The 20,608-nt window shown below is 41.0% G+C and overlaps 1 protein-coding gene across 3 annotated transcripts in view; it reads left to right on the top strand.

Annotated features, from left to right (window-relative positions):
- Positions 1-235: 235 nt before the first annotated feature.
- The window catches only part of OSBPL9 (oxysterol binding protein like 9), a 58,174-nt gene continuing 37,801 nt past the window's right edge, over positions 236-20,608 (top strand). For all 3 annotated transcript variants that reach the window (XM_042819523.1, XM_042819525.1, XM_042819526.1), the window contains exons 1-3: positions 236-427; positions 9,401-9,451; positions 13,323-13,401. In XM_042819523.1, the coding sequence (XP_042675457.1) occupies positions 317-427; positions 9,401-9,451; positions 13,323-13,401 (241 nt within the window). In that variant the 5' untranslated portion in view covers positions 236-316. The remainder of the gene's footprint in view (positions 428-9,400; positions 9,452-13,322; positions 13,402-20,608) is intronic.

Here is a 20,608-nt window from a genome sequence, read left to right on the forward strand (position 1 = left end):
TCACAAATTCAAGCTCCCTGTCTCTCTTTGCGCTCCGCCTTCCCGCGCTCCTCACAGCGCCCCGCCCGCCTCACGACGCCACACCGCAGCCGTTGGCGGTTTTCCCGCCTTCTCCCCACCCCATCAAGCGGCGCGCGGGCCCGTTGCGCGCGCAAGCCCCGCCCCTCTCCCCGCCCCGCCCCCGGGGCAGTGTGGCTGCTGGCCCCGCCCCTGCCCTGCGTGCCCCGCCCCCTTCCCTCCTGGCCGCCGCCGTGTCTCTCCCTGCTCCCCTCACCGCACGGGCGGTGCGCGCGGCAGTGCCGGTTCGGTGCCTAAGATGGCGTCTATCATGGAGGGCCCGCTGAGCAAATGGACCAATGTAATGAAGGGCTGGCAGTACCGCTGGTTTGTGCTGGACTACAACGCCGGGCTCCTCTCCTACTACACGGTGAGGGGCAGCGGCGGGCCGGGCGGGCGGGGAGCCGGGAGCCCGGCTGAGGCGCAGGGTGGGGGCGGGGAGGGGACGCGGGGCGGTGTGAGCTCTCGGGCGGCCAATGGGGAAGGAGGAGGCGGCGGGCACGGCCAATGGGGAAAGAAGAAGCGACGGGCGCGGCCAATGGGGTGGCGCTGCGGGGAGATTTATCGGTGGGGGCGAGCGGCAGTGTTATTGTTGGCGGCCGGCGCGGGGGTGGGGGCGGCCCTGGGCGGGAGCGGCCGTTGAGGGGCGTTCCGTGGCGGCCTATGGAGGCTCCTTCAAAGCCGCGCGCCTGGGTGCTCTGGCACAGTTGCGGTATCGCCGTGTGCCCAGTTCGCTGCCTCAGCAGCAGGGCGCTTCCAGTCAGTTCGACGTTGACTTTATGTTTCCGTCCAGGACTTCCCATATTTGAACGTGAAGTGTTTGGAACAGCAGTGACAGAATGCATTTCTTGCCTCTTTTTCTGTGCTGACTGCTGGCTTGGGCAGCTTCTTACATAAAAATGGCATTGTTACAAATACTTTCACAGTATGACTAAGTGTAAAACTTCTGCTCCCGAAATCTGAGTTTCCGGATCTGCTCGGGCAAAGCTTAGCTTCCCAGCACCACGAGTTGATAACTCAGCATAAACCAGTTATAAAACCTACAGCAACATTAATTCAAAACTTTACCTGCATCTGGGATATGGTGGAGAAATAAAGGTGCCTTTATAGCTTTTTAATGGCTGTCCGTATGTCGGCTGTTTGAGATGAATCACTGAGTGAAGGTCCAAGGTGCAAAGTCTTTTTACGCTCAGCTGCAGAAATGGAAGCACTTACTGATGGCTGGTGAATGATAATTCTGGTTACTGCAGCTACTTTCTGTGGTCTTCACCAGTTTAATGAATGCCAGTCCTGAAATCTCCTTACTTCCGATGGTTAGCTATCCCTACGTGCACGTTACACTTCAATATATCTTAGCATGTACTCTGTTATTATAATGACTTTTAGTTCTCATATGAAAACGTTCCTTTTCTCTGCCCTAAAAGTTCTACTTGGGATCAGAAGATCAAACCGCATTCCCTGCTTTGTGCCACTGAGTCCGGCAGTTAGCTGTTCCTACAGAATGCTTTCTGTATCGGTCTGCAGAGTACTTCAGTTTTGAATGGTAGTTTCCAAGATTGCGTTGAATAAGCAATAATTAGGAATAATAATTAGGAATGTTAGGAGTTCGGGAGCTTTGTGTAGGAAATGGATGTTTGGAGATTTTTGCCTGTGTTTCTGTGTATGTGTGCTTGTATTTTGAAATAAAAGCTTACCTGTGTGATGAAGTATATGCAGCTGAGCACTGTTTGCTCTGAGCCAGTTTCGGCCTGAAGCAATACAGTCTGTGTGTATAGATGCAGCTGCATGATTCTAGCCTGAAACTGGCCCTTCCTGATGTGCATAATGCATGGGTGGGGTATGTTGAGATTGTTTCCACCTGGCTGCATAGGTGTGCACCTGGAAACGACTTGGCTGATAGCTTACCATTGACTCATCTACTTTTACTTTCTTGTCACCTCTTACAGACTCCTTAGCCTGTTTCAGTCCAAAAATTTGTGCACGCAGGTGCAAGAGGCAGCTGGCCTTTGGCAGGGGAGCTGTGGAAAGCTGCAAGCTATTTATGTCTGATGCAGCTGAACTTTTCACTAGTGAGAGGTACAAAAGAGTAGATCTGTTCCTAGGCGTGTCCTCATATGGTTGTATTTCATCTTCTTGCGTAATAGCGTAGAATAGTGTGCAGAAGAGTCCCTTTCATGTGCAATGAGCATTTAAAGAGAGCTACTGCAGTATTGCACCTAAATTAGTATGCCTTTTCTTTTGCTAGCTGGAGTAGTTATTAACCTAAATATGTTTTGAATACATATATGAGGAACAAATTAATTCAATTATATTCACAATTCTGACGTGATAAAAGATTTCAAGGAGTAAGGCAAAAGTTCTTACATCAAGTTCGCTCTTTTCTGCTTTCTTCTTCTGTAGTTTGCAGTTTGTGTTTGTACATTTCTCAACAATTCTCATTCTCAGTTTTGCTTATAATTGTATTTGTGTGAATTTATTTATGAGTGATATATTCCAGAGAGTATGACCTGGACTCGCCATCCAAGTATTGATCATCTTTACATGGTTTTGCTCAGATAAATGATTTGTCTACTAGCAGTAAATGGTTGTTTTGGTTTTGTTTTCATTTTAAGGAGCAAAATATGAAATAAATGACTGTTTCCCGTTTTGGATCAATTTGGCCAGTGGTTTGACAGATTGTTTTATTCCTTTAACATTCTTTGATTTGTGAATCCACTGTTTCTCTTAGAGATGCAGCAAATGCAAGGCTACTGAAGCACTGCGTTTTTTCAGAATGTAGCTGGAGGCACTGGCAATATTTAAAAGAAATGCCTCCAAATAGATCATCTGTGTTGTCACCGGAGTTGTAAAGTTGTTCCATAAGCTGGAATGCAGCTGAGAAACAACTTTCTGCTGATTTGTTTTTTCAGTTGAGTTCATTCTGTAGTTTTCTTTCTGCACGTCAGTGTGAAAACGTGTTGGCTTTGTACTGGCAGAGAATGTGAAGACAAAGGAATCGCTATGGAGGAAAAGGGAAGTGAAAGAAATTTGCTTTTTGTTGTGTTTTCTGATAGCAGTGCTGTCTTAAATAGGCAACCCTAGCTGTGATTGCCCTTGGGGATCCTGTAGAAATAATCCAGAGAGCCCCTTGAGGTTGAAAGTCTGATTTAAAATTCTTGTTTTGTCTGTATTCTGTAAATAAAGATTTTAATTGTATGGAAAGCTGAGTTGGCGTAGCTGTGCGAACAGCGCTGACAGTAAGGCCAGGATGCAGGTAGGGCAGCTCCTTAAAGCATTTTAAAACTTCATAGCTATTTGAGGTATTGCTGGAACTGCTGCAGACTTTACAGCTGCCATGAGTAGAGACTGAGGGTTGAAAGAAAAAAATACCCTGTTTGACAGCTTGGTAGTGTACATTTTTGGAAGCAAATTGGGTAACCTCCAATCATTTTGTAGTTCTCCTACCAGTAAGTTCCTAAACAATAGATTTGAATGCTTAGATATTCTGTTGTTGCTGTTAGTTGTTCCATCAAAGTACTTTTTAAAAACACGTGCTTAAACCATTTCAGGAGCAAAATCTGTGTGAAAGCAGTTGGTAGGAGGAAGCAGTTGTGATGTTGCAACGGCATTTTTCTTCTTATGCTTTTAAGAGATTTCTGCTGCTTGGCAACTTAGTTACTGTGCTGCCTTGAAGAACTGATTGTGGAGCGTAGGATCCAGATGTTAAGGAGGAGAGCTCAGATTTTGCCACGGTTTTGTGAATCTTTCTTTGATGGTAAGCTGAAAACAAATCTCATTAACTTGATTTCAAATGATGCCTCTGAAGCTGGAGCCATGGCTCAGTGCCCCGATATTAAGAGACTTTCAGTTGAATGTATTTTCCTGCTTTTTCTAAATACAGTTTCTCAGTCAACAGCTTTGTGCAAAAATCTGAGGAAAGTAGAAAAAAAACCTGCTTTTGTACAGACATTTTTTGAGGTCTCTGCTTTCCATTCTGAGCTGATGTGATGAAGTTTCTGCAATAATTTGGTCTGTCACGTGCACTGCAAACAGCTCTGAATCTAAAAAACAGACAAAGCTGTAAGCAAACTACACATAATAAGAAGATGGTTTTGAATTTACAGATGTGATGCAAGTCTTAAGGTGGCAGTTACTCAACACTAGATTGAATTCTTTACCTAGTTTTAACTATGTGTTTCAAAGGTCTTTATGCCATACATTTTTACAGGATTGTAATTTACAGAATGGACTCCTTATAACAAACAAAACACATACCAATTTGTCATCCTTATCCTGTGTTCCGATGCATCTGTTTTCCTACTTGGATATCTAGCATACAGTGCTCTTCTGAAAGACACAGATATGGCTTTGCCTTGCATATCCTTTAAAGCACTCTTTTTATAAAGAGAAAATTATCCATAAGGAATTTGATAGACACTGTATAGCTCTATAATGTGAGAATATTCCTGGGAGTTAATATATATTTAAACTTGGAAATATTTTTTCATCATATGTAATAAATCTGCCTGTGTAAGTTTTGTGCCCTACAGGATGGGGGTGTGGGAAAAGGAGAAGCAGGTATTTCCATCTGCTGGTCTTAGGTGTGTGGTAACACTTCTCTTCCTGGGGGTTTGAAGGTGGGGAGATAAATCACCCATTTGAGGGTGATAAATCGATCCGTTGCCATAATTCTGCCTGTAATGTAAGAGCCTTTACTGTTACACGGATTTTAGTATCATCAGAAATGTGGTCTTTCAGAAATCTGTTGTTTCTCTTTCTCAGATAGCTAGGGTTTCATGATTGGCGCTGGATTTTCCTCCTGGGGAGTATATTCATGCAAAGAGTTGAGCAGTACTTATTTCCTGGAAACAAAGAGAGGTGATTTGTGCGTGGCACCACATGACTTGCTTTCAGTAATGCTTCATTAATACTGTTCTCTTCAGTATTTAGACAATGTGTCTGGTTTCAGTTCTCCCAATACTTGATCATCACCTTGTGCTGCATGTCTGTGGTGTTTCTCATCTGCTATTAATATATTGTGCCTGCTCAGATTTGTTTAACAGCATCTGATGGGGTCATTTTGTATTGGCACTCAGAACTGCATGTCACCTGCCCTCCCAAAGTCAGCTGTGTTGTCTGCTCCGCTGATGTGACAGGTGGAACTGGGTGCTCATGCAGGTTCTGAACCAAGATGGGATGGTTTGGTGAAGCAGTAGCGTGCAAGTCACGTGCTAATTGGGGTTCTGAAGATTCTGCTTACACAAAATACTAAAAGCAGTTCAATACTAAAGTTTTCCAGCTGATAGAAGGCAACTTTTCTTCTGGTGTTCGTTGTCATCTTCAGCTGCCTACATGTTCCTTTCAAAAAGCAAACTGTAATATGTGCTTAATTTCTAGAAGTCAGTTGTCGCAGCCTTTATGTCAGTGCAAATTAATACATGCTTGTGTTCTGTCAGGTGAGAAATGTGTTGGTTTAATGTAACTGAGACTCTAGACACTTAAGAAGTACCATGCTTCTTAGAAGTTTTTGCTTCTACGTGTTGTTTAGGGGTGGCTGACCTTTTGGTTGCTGCTTTATGATTGTATCCACAAAAGTGAAAGCATTAGGCGCAGCAGCTGCCTGTAGTTGGTTTTCATTTCAGAGTATGCAGTGAGATGAGTTGAGATCTCAAGCAACTTTGGGGTGTCTTTGCCACTGTTCCAGTAAATTTTACCTGACCCAGAATGGTTGAAGTAGCACTCTGTAAGCACCACCAACCCCAGCTGTTGCTGTTAGGTGTCACTGCTGCCTCTGTGCTTGGGGAGGCCCTCCTTTGAGAGGGTGAGCCAGAGGAATGGTCTGGGGGCTGTGTGTTGGGGTCTTTGATTTGTGACATTTTGGCTTGAATAATGAGTGTTGCCTTAGCATTTGACAGGAACAATAGCTGTTATACAAGTGGTCCTGTACACGTAGTTAAACTGCAAAAAAAACTGTGTTTATAAATAGACCTTGTTTCACATTCCTCCTCCCTGAAGGGGAATAAGTGATGTTATTGCTCATCTGTGTACTTACCTTAGAGATTTCTCTGGCAGCACCGTGTCAAGAACGTACTTGTTCAAGAGCCTGTGCCTGAGAGTTTTGGAGGCAGACAGCAGTGGGATTTCATATTGAAATCTTCCCATGCAAGAGCTGAAACGCAAATAAAATAGTTCTAAAGATGTGAACGGGGATGGAAGGCCTTAGGGAGGGCTGGGTTGGGATCTTAACTTTGTTTCAGTTCTGTTTGTTTTTAAATAGACCCAGGCAATATTTTCATTTCTTGAAGAAGACATAGCTTGCATGAAATGTGGTATGTCAGGTCAGTTCTGTACTTGATCAAACTTCACTGTGTGAATGTCAAAAATAAACTGATGAAGGACAGATTTTTTTTCTTGCAGATCCATACAGTCTCTGTGCAGTAACATCGTATATCTTTATTTGTCTTTATGAATTTATATTTGAGCTTCAGCTGAGATTTATCTCTTGTTGCCTTCTGCTTGTAACCTATTCAAGTCTGTTATCATCAAAATCAGTACACAGCATATTGAAATTTAACTGGAAATGTCGATTTAACTTGTTTTAAAACTGATGACTGAGAAAAAGATAGCTGCGTGTTAAAACTTATATATAATAAGAAAGGAAAAAGTGATTTTTTTTAACACCTATTCCTCAAGCCTACTGCTGTTTGAGGTTTTGTTCAGTGCAATGGAACCATTCTTCAGAACAGTTACAGGATGCTTTATTTATTTAGGAATTGTTGATCAAGCACAGGGCGTGTTGAAAATCTGTGCCTAATGTTCTCCCTTTCAACCAAAAGGTAAAACTTGCAGCTTAAGGGGTAGCTGTCCAAGTTTTATTTTTTGTAAAAAACCTACTGGGAGCAGAGAGGGGAACAAATACAGAAAATCAACTGATCTATGTTTTAAAGTCCTTTTCTGCAGCTATGAGTAAAAGATCTCCTTCTGAGAGTGCGCGGCACAGGCAGTGAGGACAGCTGCATGCTTCAGTTCGGATACTAGAGGGAGAGGTGCTTCATTCCTTCAGAGTGAATTAGATTTGCTGCTTCACTGTAATCATGTGAGCCAATTAAAGCTGTGTCTGAAGATGGGGAGATGGTCAGTATATGAGTCCACACAGAACCTGTGATTTATCTTGTGATCTCTGCAGACTAAAGAACATTACGCGCTATAAAGTTTAAATTCGATTTCCACTCCATTAAAGTGTGATGTACAACAAAAGTAAAGGCTTTTATAGCACCTTCTGTGGTTGAGTTTCTAATCAATCTGCGCAAAGAAAGTCAGGGTTGTTAGGATTCTGCCCTCTGTTGCACCAGGGATTGCTGACATCATCCTCGCTCTCAGCTGCTTCCAGAACCTGAGCAGGACCAAACCTGGTGACACCAGGCGAGGTGCCTGCCTGCACTGCCAGCTGCCCGGATTGCTTCTCCTCTTTCCTTCTGCTCATTTGGAGGTGCATCCTCCCTCAGCCTGGGTAGTATTTTCTTGCTGAGCTCATGCCAGTATTTCTCCTGGAATCCACTAGAGGGAGCAGGAAGCTCTCGGTAGTGTTCTCCCATTTCAGGCGTTCACTCCTGGCAGTGAGCATAAAAAGCAGTGCATGTAAATGTACTCTACTGAATTGTATTCCTAGTAACAAAACTTTTCCTTCATTTGAAGTTCTGACTAATATGGGGCAAAAGAAGGAGATAGCAGTGCCTTCTACTGGGATATGAGCACTATGGAGCGATAGAAGATGGCAAAGAAACATTAGCTCACTCCTTCCATCAACCAGTGACAGCTCAAGAGGACTGCAGTCTCAGGCACACGCTGCTCCCTCGGCTGCTAACCCTTAAATGAGGATGAGGAGGGGTGAGCTTAGCCTTCACCCCTTCCAGTCACTCAGGTGCATTGCGTACACCTGAGCTCCCTGGGTTGGCCATGCCTTCTCACCTGGTGCTCAGCCATTGGTTCAGGCCATGACCTGGCAATTTCCATGCATCACTGTATTCTAAATTACCTTTAGTGAATAGGACTTGCTGTGACTGCTCCATGATTTCCACGAAAGAAATAGCTGGAGTATAGCTATAATGGAGCTATATCTCTCAAACGTGTGGCAGTGAAAAGTATTTTATTGCTATGAAGGCTGATAGTTCTGGTTCCTGTCTTTTTTTCCCCACTAAGATCAATCTGATTTTGTTGTCTAGTAGCATCAGTGAAAATAGAGCTGATCAAAGTTACAGCCAGTCCAGAAAGAAGTGTTCAGATACTGTTGGAAAGAAGAGAATGTTTCAGAAGATGACAGCAAGAGAACTTGTTCATGTGATTGCAGAGGTAGCAGTGTTTCCATGACCTGAATTAATGCAGTTTGGCCATCAGGGTGGTAACAGAAAGGGGCTGTATTGGGCCTGAATGCCTTTGTAGGTAAGGCTGCAGTGGCATGCAATACATCAAATAAAAAACTGAAGGGGAAGTAACTGAAAAACAAGATGTTTTGTGTCTATAAGAAAGCAAAATATTTAGGACTCCTCATAATGTTTCCTTTTTCTTCCCTTATCTTAAAGGATTAGTGTGTATGTTACTTAAGCTTGCCAACGTTGCCCAGTAACATTTAAAATATTGGTGGAAAGTTGCTGACAAACTGTCAGTGGCAGGAATAGCTGGAAGTTTAGAACAGTTCCAAGCTAGAAGTGGGTTGGATATCTATAAGTAGATGCCTCAAACAGAGACAGTAAGGAAGAGGTTCAGTAATTTACATGTTTAGGCCCTGGTTGTAGATGAAGGAATCCTGTTTTCTGATCCCGAATCTGATCACTTAAATGGCTATAAACAACTTTTCTAACTCTTGGAATAAAAGCAGGATGTGATATCTAGGAAATAGTCAGAAACTTGTCTGAATGTGACATTTATGTCTCTATATAAAGGATGATAAATACAGAAATCTTTCTGACAGAAATATAATTTGATTTGTACAAGGGCGGGAAAGGAGGAAGATGTAAATCAGTACGCTGCCAATTTCAATATTCCCTAATAAATGACTTTCTTCTCATCTTCCTACTTCCTATGAAGGTGTGTCTGCATCTTCTAAGTATTTCTTCAAGATACCTACAGAACTTTTTTGAAGCAGGATACTGTATTCTTATGTCTGGAAGCAGAACTTCTTCATGCTGTGGCGCTGCGTTCTCTTTCGTGTCAGAACCAATCTATTTTGTAAATAAGATGCTCAGTCAGTCAGTAAAACATTATACCAGACTGTCTTTTTTTTCTTTCTTGGTTGTCTTGAACAACTTTCTCCTTGCAATTCTTACCAAATTTGTTAATTCAGTGTTCTGATTTTTCTTTCTTTCAGTCAAAAGACAAAATGATGAGAGGATCACGCCGAGGATGTGTTAGGCTGAGAGTGAGTATTATTTTCCTCAGTACTTAATGTGTCACTGTGGATAATATCGTCTAGGGGAGAGAACTGCAGGGAGACTTTTGAGGTTTTGCTCTGTTGCTGACTCTGCAAAGCACTGAAGTAGTGAAAGTATTTAAAGAAAGAAAACATAAGAGGTCAAATGACATGCTAGGCTAATTGCATTCTGTTATTGGACTTGATGATCCTTATGGCTCCCTTCCAACTCGGGTTATTCTGTGATATTGTATAAAAGCATTATGTGCTTAATACGTTGTTTAAAAAGCATCATAGGATGAAGTACTATGGGTTAACAATAAAATGTTGCAATGAAGTTGCTTCTTGCAGTTCTCATTTCATGTGAGTATAAATATATGTAGATATAAGTTCTACACCTACAGAAGTTATTGCAGAAAACTGCTTTCTTTCTGTTCTTCTGGTTTTCCTTTATTCTCTTCCCGTGTCCTTTGTTCTGCCAGTTCAGATGCTGTAACCCCACCACCTGACTGTGCTTCATTCTGGGTACTTGTGTAGTAATGCCACACAGCCAGTTGTCTGTACAGAAGGAAGGCAAAGTACTGGAGTTCATGAAAGGGAAGGACAGAAATTTTAAAAATGTCTGCTGAGGGAGGATAAAAACTGGGGAAACAGAGGTAGCAAGTAGGAAAGCTGAGTGTTCCTTGTCCTGGCTTGGGACATTCTGTGGCTTGAAGTGACACTACTGAAATGAGCTGGGAATGCTGGGATGGCTCAAATGTGAGCTTGGTTTCTGCTTTCAGAAACTCCTCTTTTGCTATGTTTCTTCCCCATTTCTCAGAGAATCTCTGGCTCCAGTATGCTTTGTTAGGAGCTGATCTAAACAGGATGGATAGGTCAGAAGGGTAATGGACATGAATGGGAGCATTTTGAGTCTTGGACAGAAATATAGAGAAGGTGGTCTGTGGCCTGACACAGAATCTGATGAATGTTGCAGTAGAGCTCTGCCTTTTTCAATTGCAGTTGTGCCTTCCTTCTGTTGTTAATGCTTTGTGATCTTCCTATGGGCCTATTAAAGGGGTCCCAACAGCATTAGTTAGGCTCATACAGAGAATCCCTGTCCATCTGCATTTCAGATGATTTTATTACACTTTTCCCTTTTTAGTGTATTGGTGTCATGATTATAACTCCTTTCAGGGTAATGCAAACTCAAACCACTTTTTGCAACATTACATTTCTAAAGATTTGTGAGATTGTTTTTTGCATTGTGTAGCAAAATTTAGTCTGAAAAACCACGTCTGCTTTAAAAGTGTTGTGAGCCTGTCAATGTGGAGGTTGGCATCAGCCTGTCAGTTTAGGAAGTATTAAAAGTGAACAATCTGTTCAACATTGCATTATTCATTTTTATTTGCATTTAAGATAAAAGAATCCTTCTCTCTTTCCCCATCTGCCATGTTCCCCACCCCAGATTACTCTTAGGAATTTTGTAAAGATTTGCTGACTCCTTTCTTGAGTTTATTTTGTGAGGGAGGAAGGGGTCTTTCTGCTTTTGTAACACAGCTCTTTTGGCAGATGACAATACCAGGACCTGAACAGATGGGCTTCTGCAATGTGAAATTCTATCAAAGAGATTTTCTGTTTAGAGTAATTGTTGATTTGTAATTGTAGGTGTGAACATAAACAAACATGTGATTTCTAAAATACTTCCTTTTTTTTTTCTGGAATGCATCCTTAAAAGCTTGTTCCTTGCCTTTTTTGTTTAATGCCCATGTTTCGTAGGCTCTGGAGCTTCACCTTCAAATTCTGTCTATTTTTTATTGTCAAGGATTATTTAGGAAGGTGTGTTCATAGAAGAATCTATGGCATCTGTACTATGCTTAAATCCTGCCTAAGCTTTCTGTAAGCAAAATGCTTTTGGCTGATCACTGGTGCACTGCATGATTACCAGATAGTTCTCAAATACAAGGCATGTACTCCAAAAGTAATGCCTCCTATTTCATTGCCTCAGCCCATCAACGTGCCAGAGGCAGATGTTGGTGGAATGGCAGCAGAGGTTGAGCATTCTTTCCAATATTCCATTCTGTTTTGTTGCCATGTGACAGATGGCAGTGGAGGGGCAGTCTGACAAAATGATGTCTGACATGGAAATGCACATGAAGCAAAGATGTGTCATTGAATTCCTCCATATGGAAACAGTGGCACTCGTTGACATTCATCAACGCTTGCTGAATGTTTATGGGGACCAAACAGTGGAAGTGAGCTCAGTGAGGCTGCGGGTGCTGCGTTTCAGCAGTGGCAGTGTTTACGAGCAAGGCATGCAGGCTCTTGTTCATCACTGGCAAAAATGCAGGGCTGATGGCGGTGGCTATTGAAAAATAGTGTTTTGTAGCTGAGAATTTGCTCTATCAAACAATGTTATCGTGCTCTTTGTTGTAGTTTCTGTGGAAATAAATGGGATAAATTACTTTTGGAGTGACCTGTGTGTAATGTGTGGTCATCTGGTTGTTATAATGCATTGTAAAGCATTCAGAATTACCCTGGCTAGGCTGTGCTTCTTGAGGTGCCTCTTGTTTAGTGATTGCAGAGCTGTCCTTGAAAAATGTGCTTTTGGAGAGCTTAAGTGGTGCACTAATGGTAGTGGAGGGGAAAATGACTGGAGCTCTCCTTGCCTGCCGTGTAGTGCTGAGGTACACATGGTTGGTGCTGTTCTTGTGTAGGATCTGTTCCTTCCTTCCTCTGCCCTGTGGTACCTGCAGCAAGCACAGCCAAACATGTGGATGCCATCAGCCAGTCATAGAGGAGCTGTGAGGAATGTGTGCAAATGGAATTGACAGAGATCCCCTTCCCTACAGCTGTACCAAACTGATTCTGATGTTTTGGCCAGCCCAGCGTTCACGCCCTCCTCTGTTGCTGACACTTGTTGGAGCTGACTCAAGTTGCTGGTGCTCTGTTACTTGTGGTGTACTTGCACCATATGGGCAGGATGTACCCTTTAAATACGTTCACCTGCCAGGGATGTCTTCCTGATTTGTAGGAGGGGGAAGGATAAAACAGAATGTGATGCTGGATCTCTTGGAGAAGGAGGAAAGAAATTAAGTTTCTTTGGGGATCTTTGAGGTATCTTGAACTACATGTCATAATTTGTTTGGAGTTGATAGAGGCTTCAGTGTCTTCCTCCCCTGGGTGAAACTGTGCTATTTATTATGTATTTTTGGGGGGGAAATGGGTGAGGAATGGCAGAAGTGGATGAATTAGGAATTAGCTGAGCACAGGTCGCCTTTATCTAATCTTCACATTCCCTTCTGAGATGTCACCACCAATAGGAAGACAAAGCTAGCAGCCTTTGATGCATCCCATTGAGTTATTGTTGGTATTTACTCAGGGACTGAGAATTAGATCATGCAGTGTACCACTGACACAACATGATGGGACAAATGCATTTTGCTGGAATGATTTTCTTATAGACTGGTAGATGAAATTAGGTCAGGAGAGTAGTGTAGCAGCAAATTAGTATTTTCTAGACATGGAGAACACTTAAAAAATATTGCTCCCCACTTCTTAAAATATAAGTTGAAATGTAGTAGAGAACAGTAGAATATTGTTTATTATAAAGATGCTGTAGGATAAAGCCACCATTGCAAAGTTAAAGATTTGCATTATCATCCAGCAAATCACTAAGTTTTACAAATGTTTTTTAATTCTATATTCTAATTTAAGTGTTTTTTAATTCTGTATTCTGTTAAAGAACCGACAACCTCGATTAAACAGGGAATCTGCTCTTTACAGTGCTGGGTGTGCTTACAGTTAGTCAAGGCTTTTTAAATTCCAGTGGTGTAGTGATAGAGTGTGTGCTGCTGATGTCACTGCTTGCCTTATCAGGATTTTGTTCTTTGTTTCACAGGGAGCTGTGATTGGTATAGACGATGAGGACGACAGCACCTTCACAATAACTGTTGATCAGAAAACCTTCCATTTTCAGGGTGAGCTGACAGAAGAGATTGTGTTTTTTTTTTTCCTGTAATAGATTCCACTTGTATTTGATGGATGATTTTAAATGTTTGGCAACAGAACAGCGTAAATGAGCACGCTGAGAACATTCTGGATCCAGGGGTGCTGCAGGTTAGGCAGGGATTTACATCTGCAGTGGATACATATATGCTAGAAAGAGACTGATTCTGGCAGGATTTGGAGATTTGAAATACAAAGAATAAATCACTCACTGGGAGAAAGTAATGGGCTTCTGATTATGGGTTTTGCTTACTGAACGTTTCTGATCTTCATTATCAAGATGCAGTTACGCGTTTCTATATGAAGAGAATCAAGACTGGTCGGCAGGTTGCAATTTGTATCCAAATAGAATTTAATGCTCAATTATGAGGAGACTAGAGGCAACATTTGGTTTAAAGGTGGAGCTCTGCTTCAAGATTTACCAGCTTGCATTCATTTCATCTACATTTCTGTGTCTTGTCTGCCAGTCACCATTTCTCTGCTATTATCCTTTTATTCACATTTACTAACACCAATGCCATCTGCCACTGCTATGTTTCGTCATTGCATGCTATGGTTCACCGGTAGAAAGGGTAAGGTACTATTATCATTGTTATGTATTCCTTAAATGATTTTATCTGCAGCAGTAGAACAAAATACTGTGATGATATTGTCTGGATAACTTCTTTTTTTCCTGATGGTAGAATCCTAGGGAAGTCTGATTAAAATAATTTTCAGCTGATGTTTGTTAGTTCCTTTGCTTTTCCTCTTGTGTGAATTAGCTGAAGAACTGAATTATTTTGCATAGAGCTGGGAACTAAATATCCAAGAGGCACATTAGCATATAAGCAGCTGTTAATTTTTTTAAACTGGAACAGTTCTGTAGTGTATATTGTACTGTACATATTTTTTAAATCAGTGCTTTGGAAATTATCGTTAATCCTTTTGTTTGTGTGAATATTTCTGATGATAAATATTTATTGTACACCATGTTGTCGCTGGAATCTGTATTCCTTGTGCTACAGTTCTTCCCAAATGCTGCTGCTGTACTCTGGCTTTTCACTGCATTAAGCCTCATAAACATGCCTTTATAATGCTGAGCTAACAGTAGTACTTAAATCTACTGTTCCCAAGGATAACTGATAAAATGCAAGGTAATTGCTAATGCAGTAATGGAATGCGGCACTCTGGCAGTCTTTCAGTACAGTGAAGTTAAATACTGCTGAATATTTGATAACTTGATAGTGGTAAATCTAGAAATCTCTCATCTTTAGTTATTAAGATAAACCCTTTGTAATATGTCTCTGACTTACAGTTTTATTGTATGTACTGTATTCACTACTGAGGAGCTAAATGTCTTAGAAGATTGCTAGTATTTGGTGTACAGTGTTGTATACCAGATGCTGCTGTAAATAATACTGCTAATTTTTGAACACTAGTTTTGTCACATAACATCTCATGCTTTTAATCTCTATTTGTGTGCATTTTAAATCAAGTCAGCAATCGTATATATGTTTTTTTTTTAGTGTAAAGCTAAGGTCTTGTACAGTATTTTCTGTTAGCATATTATTAAACTAAAATCCCTGCCATCCAGCAAATTGTAATGATGCTAGCATGGTATTAAAATGTATGTCTGTAAAGTGAAAATGTGAAAATATAGGTACGATACTAGTGCTGAGATATTTTGGTATACAGCATCCTCTGTGGAACTCTTGTCTGTAGTTCTTCTGGTCAGTGTAAATGTGTGCTGTATGCCTCATACCAAGTTTGTTTTGTTAAATTCACTCAGTATTATATAGGCTTCAGTTATATGAATTGTAGATCACTGTCAGTTATGGATAATTATGCAAATATTACAGAATGTATCCTGGGACTACAGAGGATGTAGAACAGACTCCCAGACTACATGGAGTATTGCTAAGAATTTCTTTCTATGATCTTTATTCATGATTGAAGTAGAACTTTTGTATTGTGAAATAGTCACAGCTGTAAATGTATCCACCCTTTGTAAGAGAAGTCTTGTACAAGAGAAGAGAGTTTCGGAAACAGCAACTTTCAAAACATACAGTATCTTGCTTCTTATCACTTTTTTTCACTCCCAAGCACAGACAGAGGTCCAAACAACATGGGGTTTAGTTGGGAAAACATCCAAGCCTTAAAAATACCAAGATTTCAACTATCTGCTGACCTGTGTGTAAGTTAAGAGTCCCACTGCAGGGGAACAATTTCTCTGAAAGGCTCCAGAGGAAAAATGTTTTTGTGTACTCATACTTCTCAGTACCAATTGGTGAAAATTTGGATCTTCTTTTGCCTCATTGAAATTTGGCTGATGGGCAGCGATAGATTTGAAGGAAGCGAAGGAAAAAAATTCCTACTGGATTTTGTGTTTCTTAATTTCAGTTGCTTAAAATTGCACATCTGTCAAATACTCCAGAGCTCTAAGCAGTGAGATGAAGACTAATTAAGTCATTTAAAGCTGACGAGTTGTCACAGGGATGTTGTTTCCACGTGTGTGAAACTGAATTTCTGAAGCACTAAACCTCCAGCATCTCCCACTAAGATTTGCCTCCTACTGGATCTTGGGAAATTCAATCTTTCCAGTGTGTAGTTTGCACTTTGTTGCTGCTTGAGACAGTCTCTCCCAGTTCTGCTTGCAGCCAGGCTTTTTAGTAGCCATGTTTATATTGAGAATTAGCAAAAGTTGAGAAGTTTTTATTATGAAGAAAGTGCAGGCTTTGAATGGTGACTGCAAAAATATCAAATAGCATCCATACACTGAGTACCTGATTATAAAGGAAGGAATGGAATTGAATGCATAAGGGCAATAAAACAAACAGCATATTTTGATTTTTACTGCCAGAGCAATTTTGGCTCTGCCATGCAAATTATTTCCCTATATTTGTTGTTCCACACTGCAGTATCTTTACCTGTTTACTCCGTGAGGTTGTAAAGGAGGGGCAGAACATCTACAGAAATTTTAAAATATATTTCAGTGTAATGTATTTCATCTCCTGATTGGTCCTTGTTTGAACATAATATATTACACAGTTCTGTGGCTTTATCTTAAGGCTTCCAAATGAGGTGGATCTCAAGGCATTCATTGCCTCATGGGTTTGTTCAGTTCACATGCATAAGTCTGTTCAAGTAGCTGAAGACATTTGGGATAACAGTTACCTTAATGCACCTTCCTGTCAGGAAGCTCTTTCTTGACACTATATTTTTCATGCTGCAATACATATCCCTGTTCTAAATGCTGCGCAACCTTCAGATGCTGTGAGGTTTTTTTCCCACTTAATATCTTGGTATAATCACCAAATTATAAGCACTTCCAATCTGGAAAGTAAGCTCTTCTGTCCCTCTTATCACTGCTGCTCTTTCTGCTCACAGGGATGTTCATGACTTGAATCCGAGAGTTCAAGATAGTTTGCCAAGTGTGTTCTTGCCTTCTTGATGTTCAAATTGCTATCTGACCTGAACCAATCACAGCTTTTATTTGTATTGAATTACTTCACTAAGCATACATTATATTCAGAAACAAGAATTCAGATTTCTAAACTCTAAGCTCCTAAAAACTCAGCACACTTCCTTGGAAGGCAAACAAGTCATATCTGCACTGCTTTGTCTGTCTAATAAAGAATTGAAAGATGGGAGCAGTCCAGTGCATTGATCTGAGATGATTCTGCTTTAGCTTTTGTCTCTTCTTTCCTATTCCTGCCACAAAAGTAATCTGAGAGAGGAAGCAGGAATTTTGCTGTGCACCTGATTACCCATTATGTGAGTCCTGTCAGCTGATAAAGGTGGATTTTGTTTTTTCCCTTCTTCCCCATCCTGACCTAGTTTCTAGTTTATTTTGAGATGCATAATGCATAGCATCCCAGCTGAGAAAAGAGGGGGGATGTACACAGCAAAAGGTAGGGCTGTAAATGCAGGGAACTTTTGTTAATGTGTGATACAGCATTTACCAAGGATATCCCGGGGCCCACAGAGGCCTTAGCTGCTGAGCAGTGTCAGAAGTTGGGATTGTATTTGTGTTAAGCTGTCAAAATTCAGTATAGTGGCTTTAGATCTGTGTTTCAGTACTGCTTGGGGAAATGCTCGGTATTTATAGCTTGTAAAATTTACCGTTGTCCACCACAGGAACTTGCCCCTGTGGTGTAAGAAGGCAGTTCAGTCCATCAAATTACCCCATTTAAATGACACTTCATGAATTGCAGCCTTACCCCTGAAAGATCTTGAGAGCTTTTTAAATTTTATCTGATACGGAAAAATGCCTGCCAAGGGATTTTGGAGTAAAATCTTCTTCTGGTTTCCTCAGTGATTTTTGTGTCTGTTATGACTGCATCATTTATCCTGACCTACCATTTTTTCAGGGCTTTTTGGGGGTTCTGGTGATGCTGAAACAGCAAATCCCTCTCTGTTCTTTACTTAACAGTGCTATTATAATTAAGAGGAAGTGCAGCTGTGTAAGGGCAAAAGTTCCAGACTTGTCTCTTCATACATTTACAGCAGAGCTGTGCTATCTGTCCTCCTTTGTTCTCATGATAGAATAGCTCTGCTTTCTGAACCTGACAAGGTCTGTGCTACACAGCATTCTGAGGCTGAAATAGTCCTCCTCTGTTGGCAGAACTGCAGAAATTCCCCTGAGAACCAGAAGTAGGTTTAGCTTTTGCTGTATGATTTTTCTGACATCCTCTCTACTCGCTCTGTTGTTTGGTTTTGTTTTTTTCTTACTAAATCCTTTAGTAACACTTTGGGAAGTCAGAACCTGTGACCAAAGTGCAGGGAATGGTGCCTGGCTCTGCTTTTACTGTTTGTGCCATTCCTTTTTGCACCCTCAGCATCCTGTATCACAGTTGTCTACTGTTGAAATCATTTTCATATCATACTGTAAGTTTGCCACCCTCGATGGAGCTGCCTGCACTCATGGTGGAAAATTTTGAAATTTATGTGAAAATTAGCAGTAACAAAGGAGATAATACTTTGAATAAGTATCTGTATGTGTAGCACGTTGTTTTATTTATTGTTTTTATGTATTTGTTGGTTTTTACTTTTGGAACCAGTTGGAATCTATTATCTGAATTCAAGGTAGCAGCTGTTTTGAAAAGGAGCTTTGTGAGTGTGAGGAATGGGGGAGAGATAGGAAAGGTTTCGTAAGGGCAGAGAGGTACTGAGAAGTTCAGCATTTTCTTCTGTTTTAACAAGAAATTCCAGGTTTGCCACTTGGAATTGACACTTCATGGTGAAAACATAGGTGCCTGCAGATTGTCTCACACTGAAAAATGCTTGATTAGTACATTACAGATTGTCTGTGAATTCCCAGAAAACCAGTAGCTTCCTGATCACAGACTGTCTTTGTCACAAAAGTTTCTGCCCGAGGCTGCGTTTATGCACTGATGATAGAGCTCCCTCAAAAAGAAAACCTGTAAATTTGATTCCAAATGACAGTGAAGCAATGGGGAAGTTGTAATGAGGTTAACAGTGAAGCAGCACTTCAACTGATTTCTTAGGATCACAGACAAAGCTGCTTAATACGTTGCACACAGGAGACCATTTGGTGCTTTTTCTTTGGACAAGATTAGACTTTGTTTATCTGTAGTAACTGCATTGGAGTCTTCAGTGGGTGGAGGGAGAACAAAAGGAGGGTTGGTTTCTATGAATGGATGGAGGATGGCATCAGGAGAAGGGGAAAGAATGATTGTGACAGCTCCAAAACCATGCAGAGGGAATAAGGCACTGAGATTGTGTTCAACCTCCTGATAGGTGTGGGAACTGTGTGTGTGTTAGAAGGATTCACATAAGCAGTGAAACGATGGTATTTTGGTATGTTTGTAAGGAACCCTGCTTCATCTTGCATCTTTCTATGGTTTAAAAGGCCCTCAGTGACTTTAAAAAGCTGCTTAGTTAACCACAGAACAGCCCTTTGACATTGGCTATGAAGTGTGACTTTTCCGCGTTATTGGGCACTATTGATAAAATCTCTATTGAGATTGGTGGTAAAAATCCTATTGATCTCAGTATAGGAAGAACCTCATGTTTGTCATCTGGGCATTTTTGTGTCAGGCTACTGCATTACTTCTGACCTTGGGTGAGAAAATACGGGATTTTTGTGTCAAAATCAGTGGAAGTTTTGTCTGAATTAAAGACTGCATAATTGACTCTGGGTGTAATAGACTTTTTTTTTTTCTTTTTCACTGAATTCTGCCTAGAAGTAGGTCACAGTGAATGAAAATAAAGTATGCATTTCTCTTGGAGACAGTATGGTGTATTTATAAATAACCTTGTGTTTTCATAACTACATCTTGAGGCTTTTTTTTTTATCCTGATGCCCATGCAGACATGCACAGGAAAACAAGGAGCACCAGCTTAGTGTTTTGTATTTTCAGTGCTCCAAGTACTGCTGTGCATGACCTAGAAATGCTGCTGGGAAGCACGTATTGTGGAGAGTTGTCAAACTTGCTTATATCTAATCTTTAGATGCTATCAAGCTTAGGCCAGAAAAAAGTAATGCGTTACGTTGTACTTTAACATTTGGTTAAACACATACAACCTCTACACAACAAGGCAAATATAGGAACTCTAAATTGCAACATTTATTCTGTGTTTGGGAAATTATAAACGCTGAAAGCATTTCATGTGCCACCTTTTCCTCATAGTATAGATTTCTTTTTTAAACCCCTGTCATATCCTGCCTGGCAGTTTGGGAGATTCAGAGATATTAGAGCCTATTTGGGGCTTTGTGAAGCATCCTTTTTCTGAACGATAGAAAGCCCTCAGCAGAAGCCATAATTTTCATCTTTAGTGCTTTTAAGTGGAATCACAAGAAATACAGTTTGTACAAATATTATTATCATCCTAAATCTCACTGCAGTGAGCTTGCATACTGGTGAAGCATGCTTCTCCTGCAGGTCACAAATAGGGCTGTGGTTGCTTTAAGGACCCAGAGGCTGTCTGTGACATGCCTGAGATGTTGCAATGAATTATGCAGGTAACTTTCCAAGGATGTGCTGCAGACTCAAAGGACTAAAAGGTTAAGCATAAGGGAACAAATTGTAATTTCTCTTCTAAGTTCTAGTTCTAATAGAAAAATGTAACAGGAGCTTAACTGGCACAATCGTAGTAAATTTGCAGTGTTTCAGCGTTCAGTGATTCCTGCCTCTTGCACACAGCGGTGAATGAATAGCTGTGTGGATTTAGCTGCTT

This window comes from Centrocercus urophasianus, unplaced genomic scaffold (genome assembly GCF_019232065.1).
Source record: "Centrocercus urophasianus isolate 14NV4802_14NV808 unplaced genomic scaffold, USGS_Curo_1.0 seq_18, whole genome shotgun sequence".
Taxonomy (NCBI): domain Eukaryota; kingdom Metazoa; phylum Chordata; class Aves; order Galliformes; family Phasianidae; genus Centrocercus; species Centrocercus urophasianus.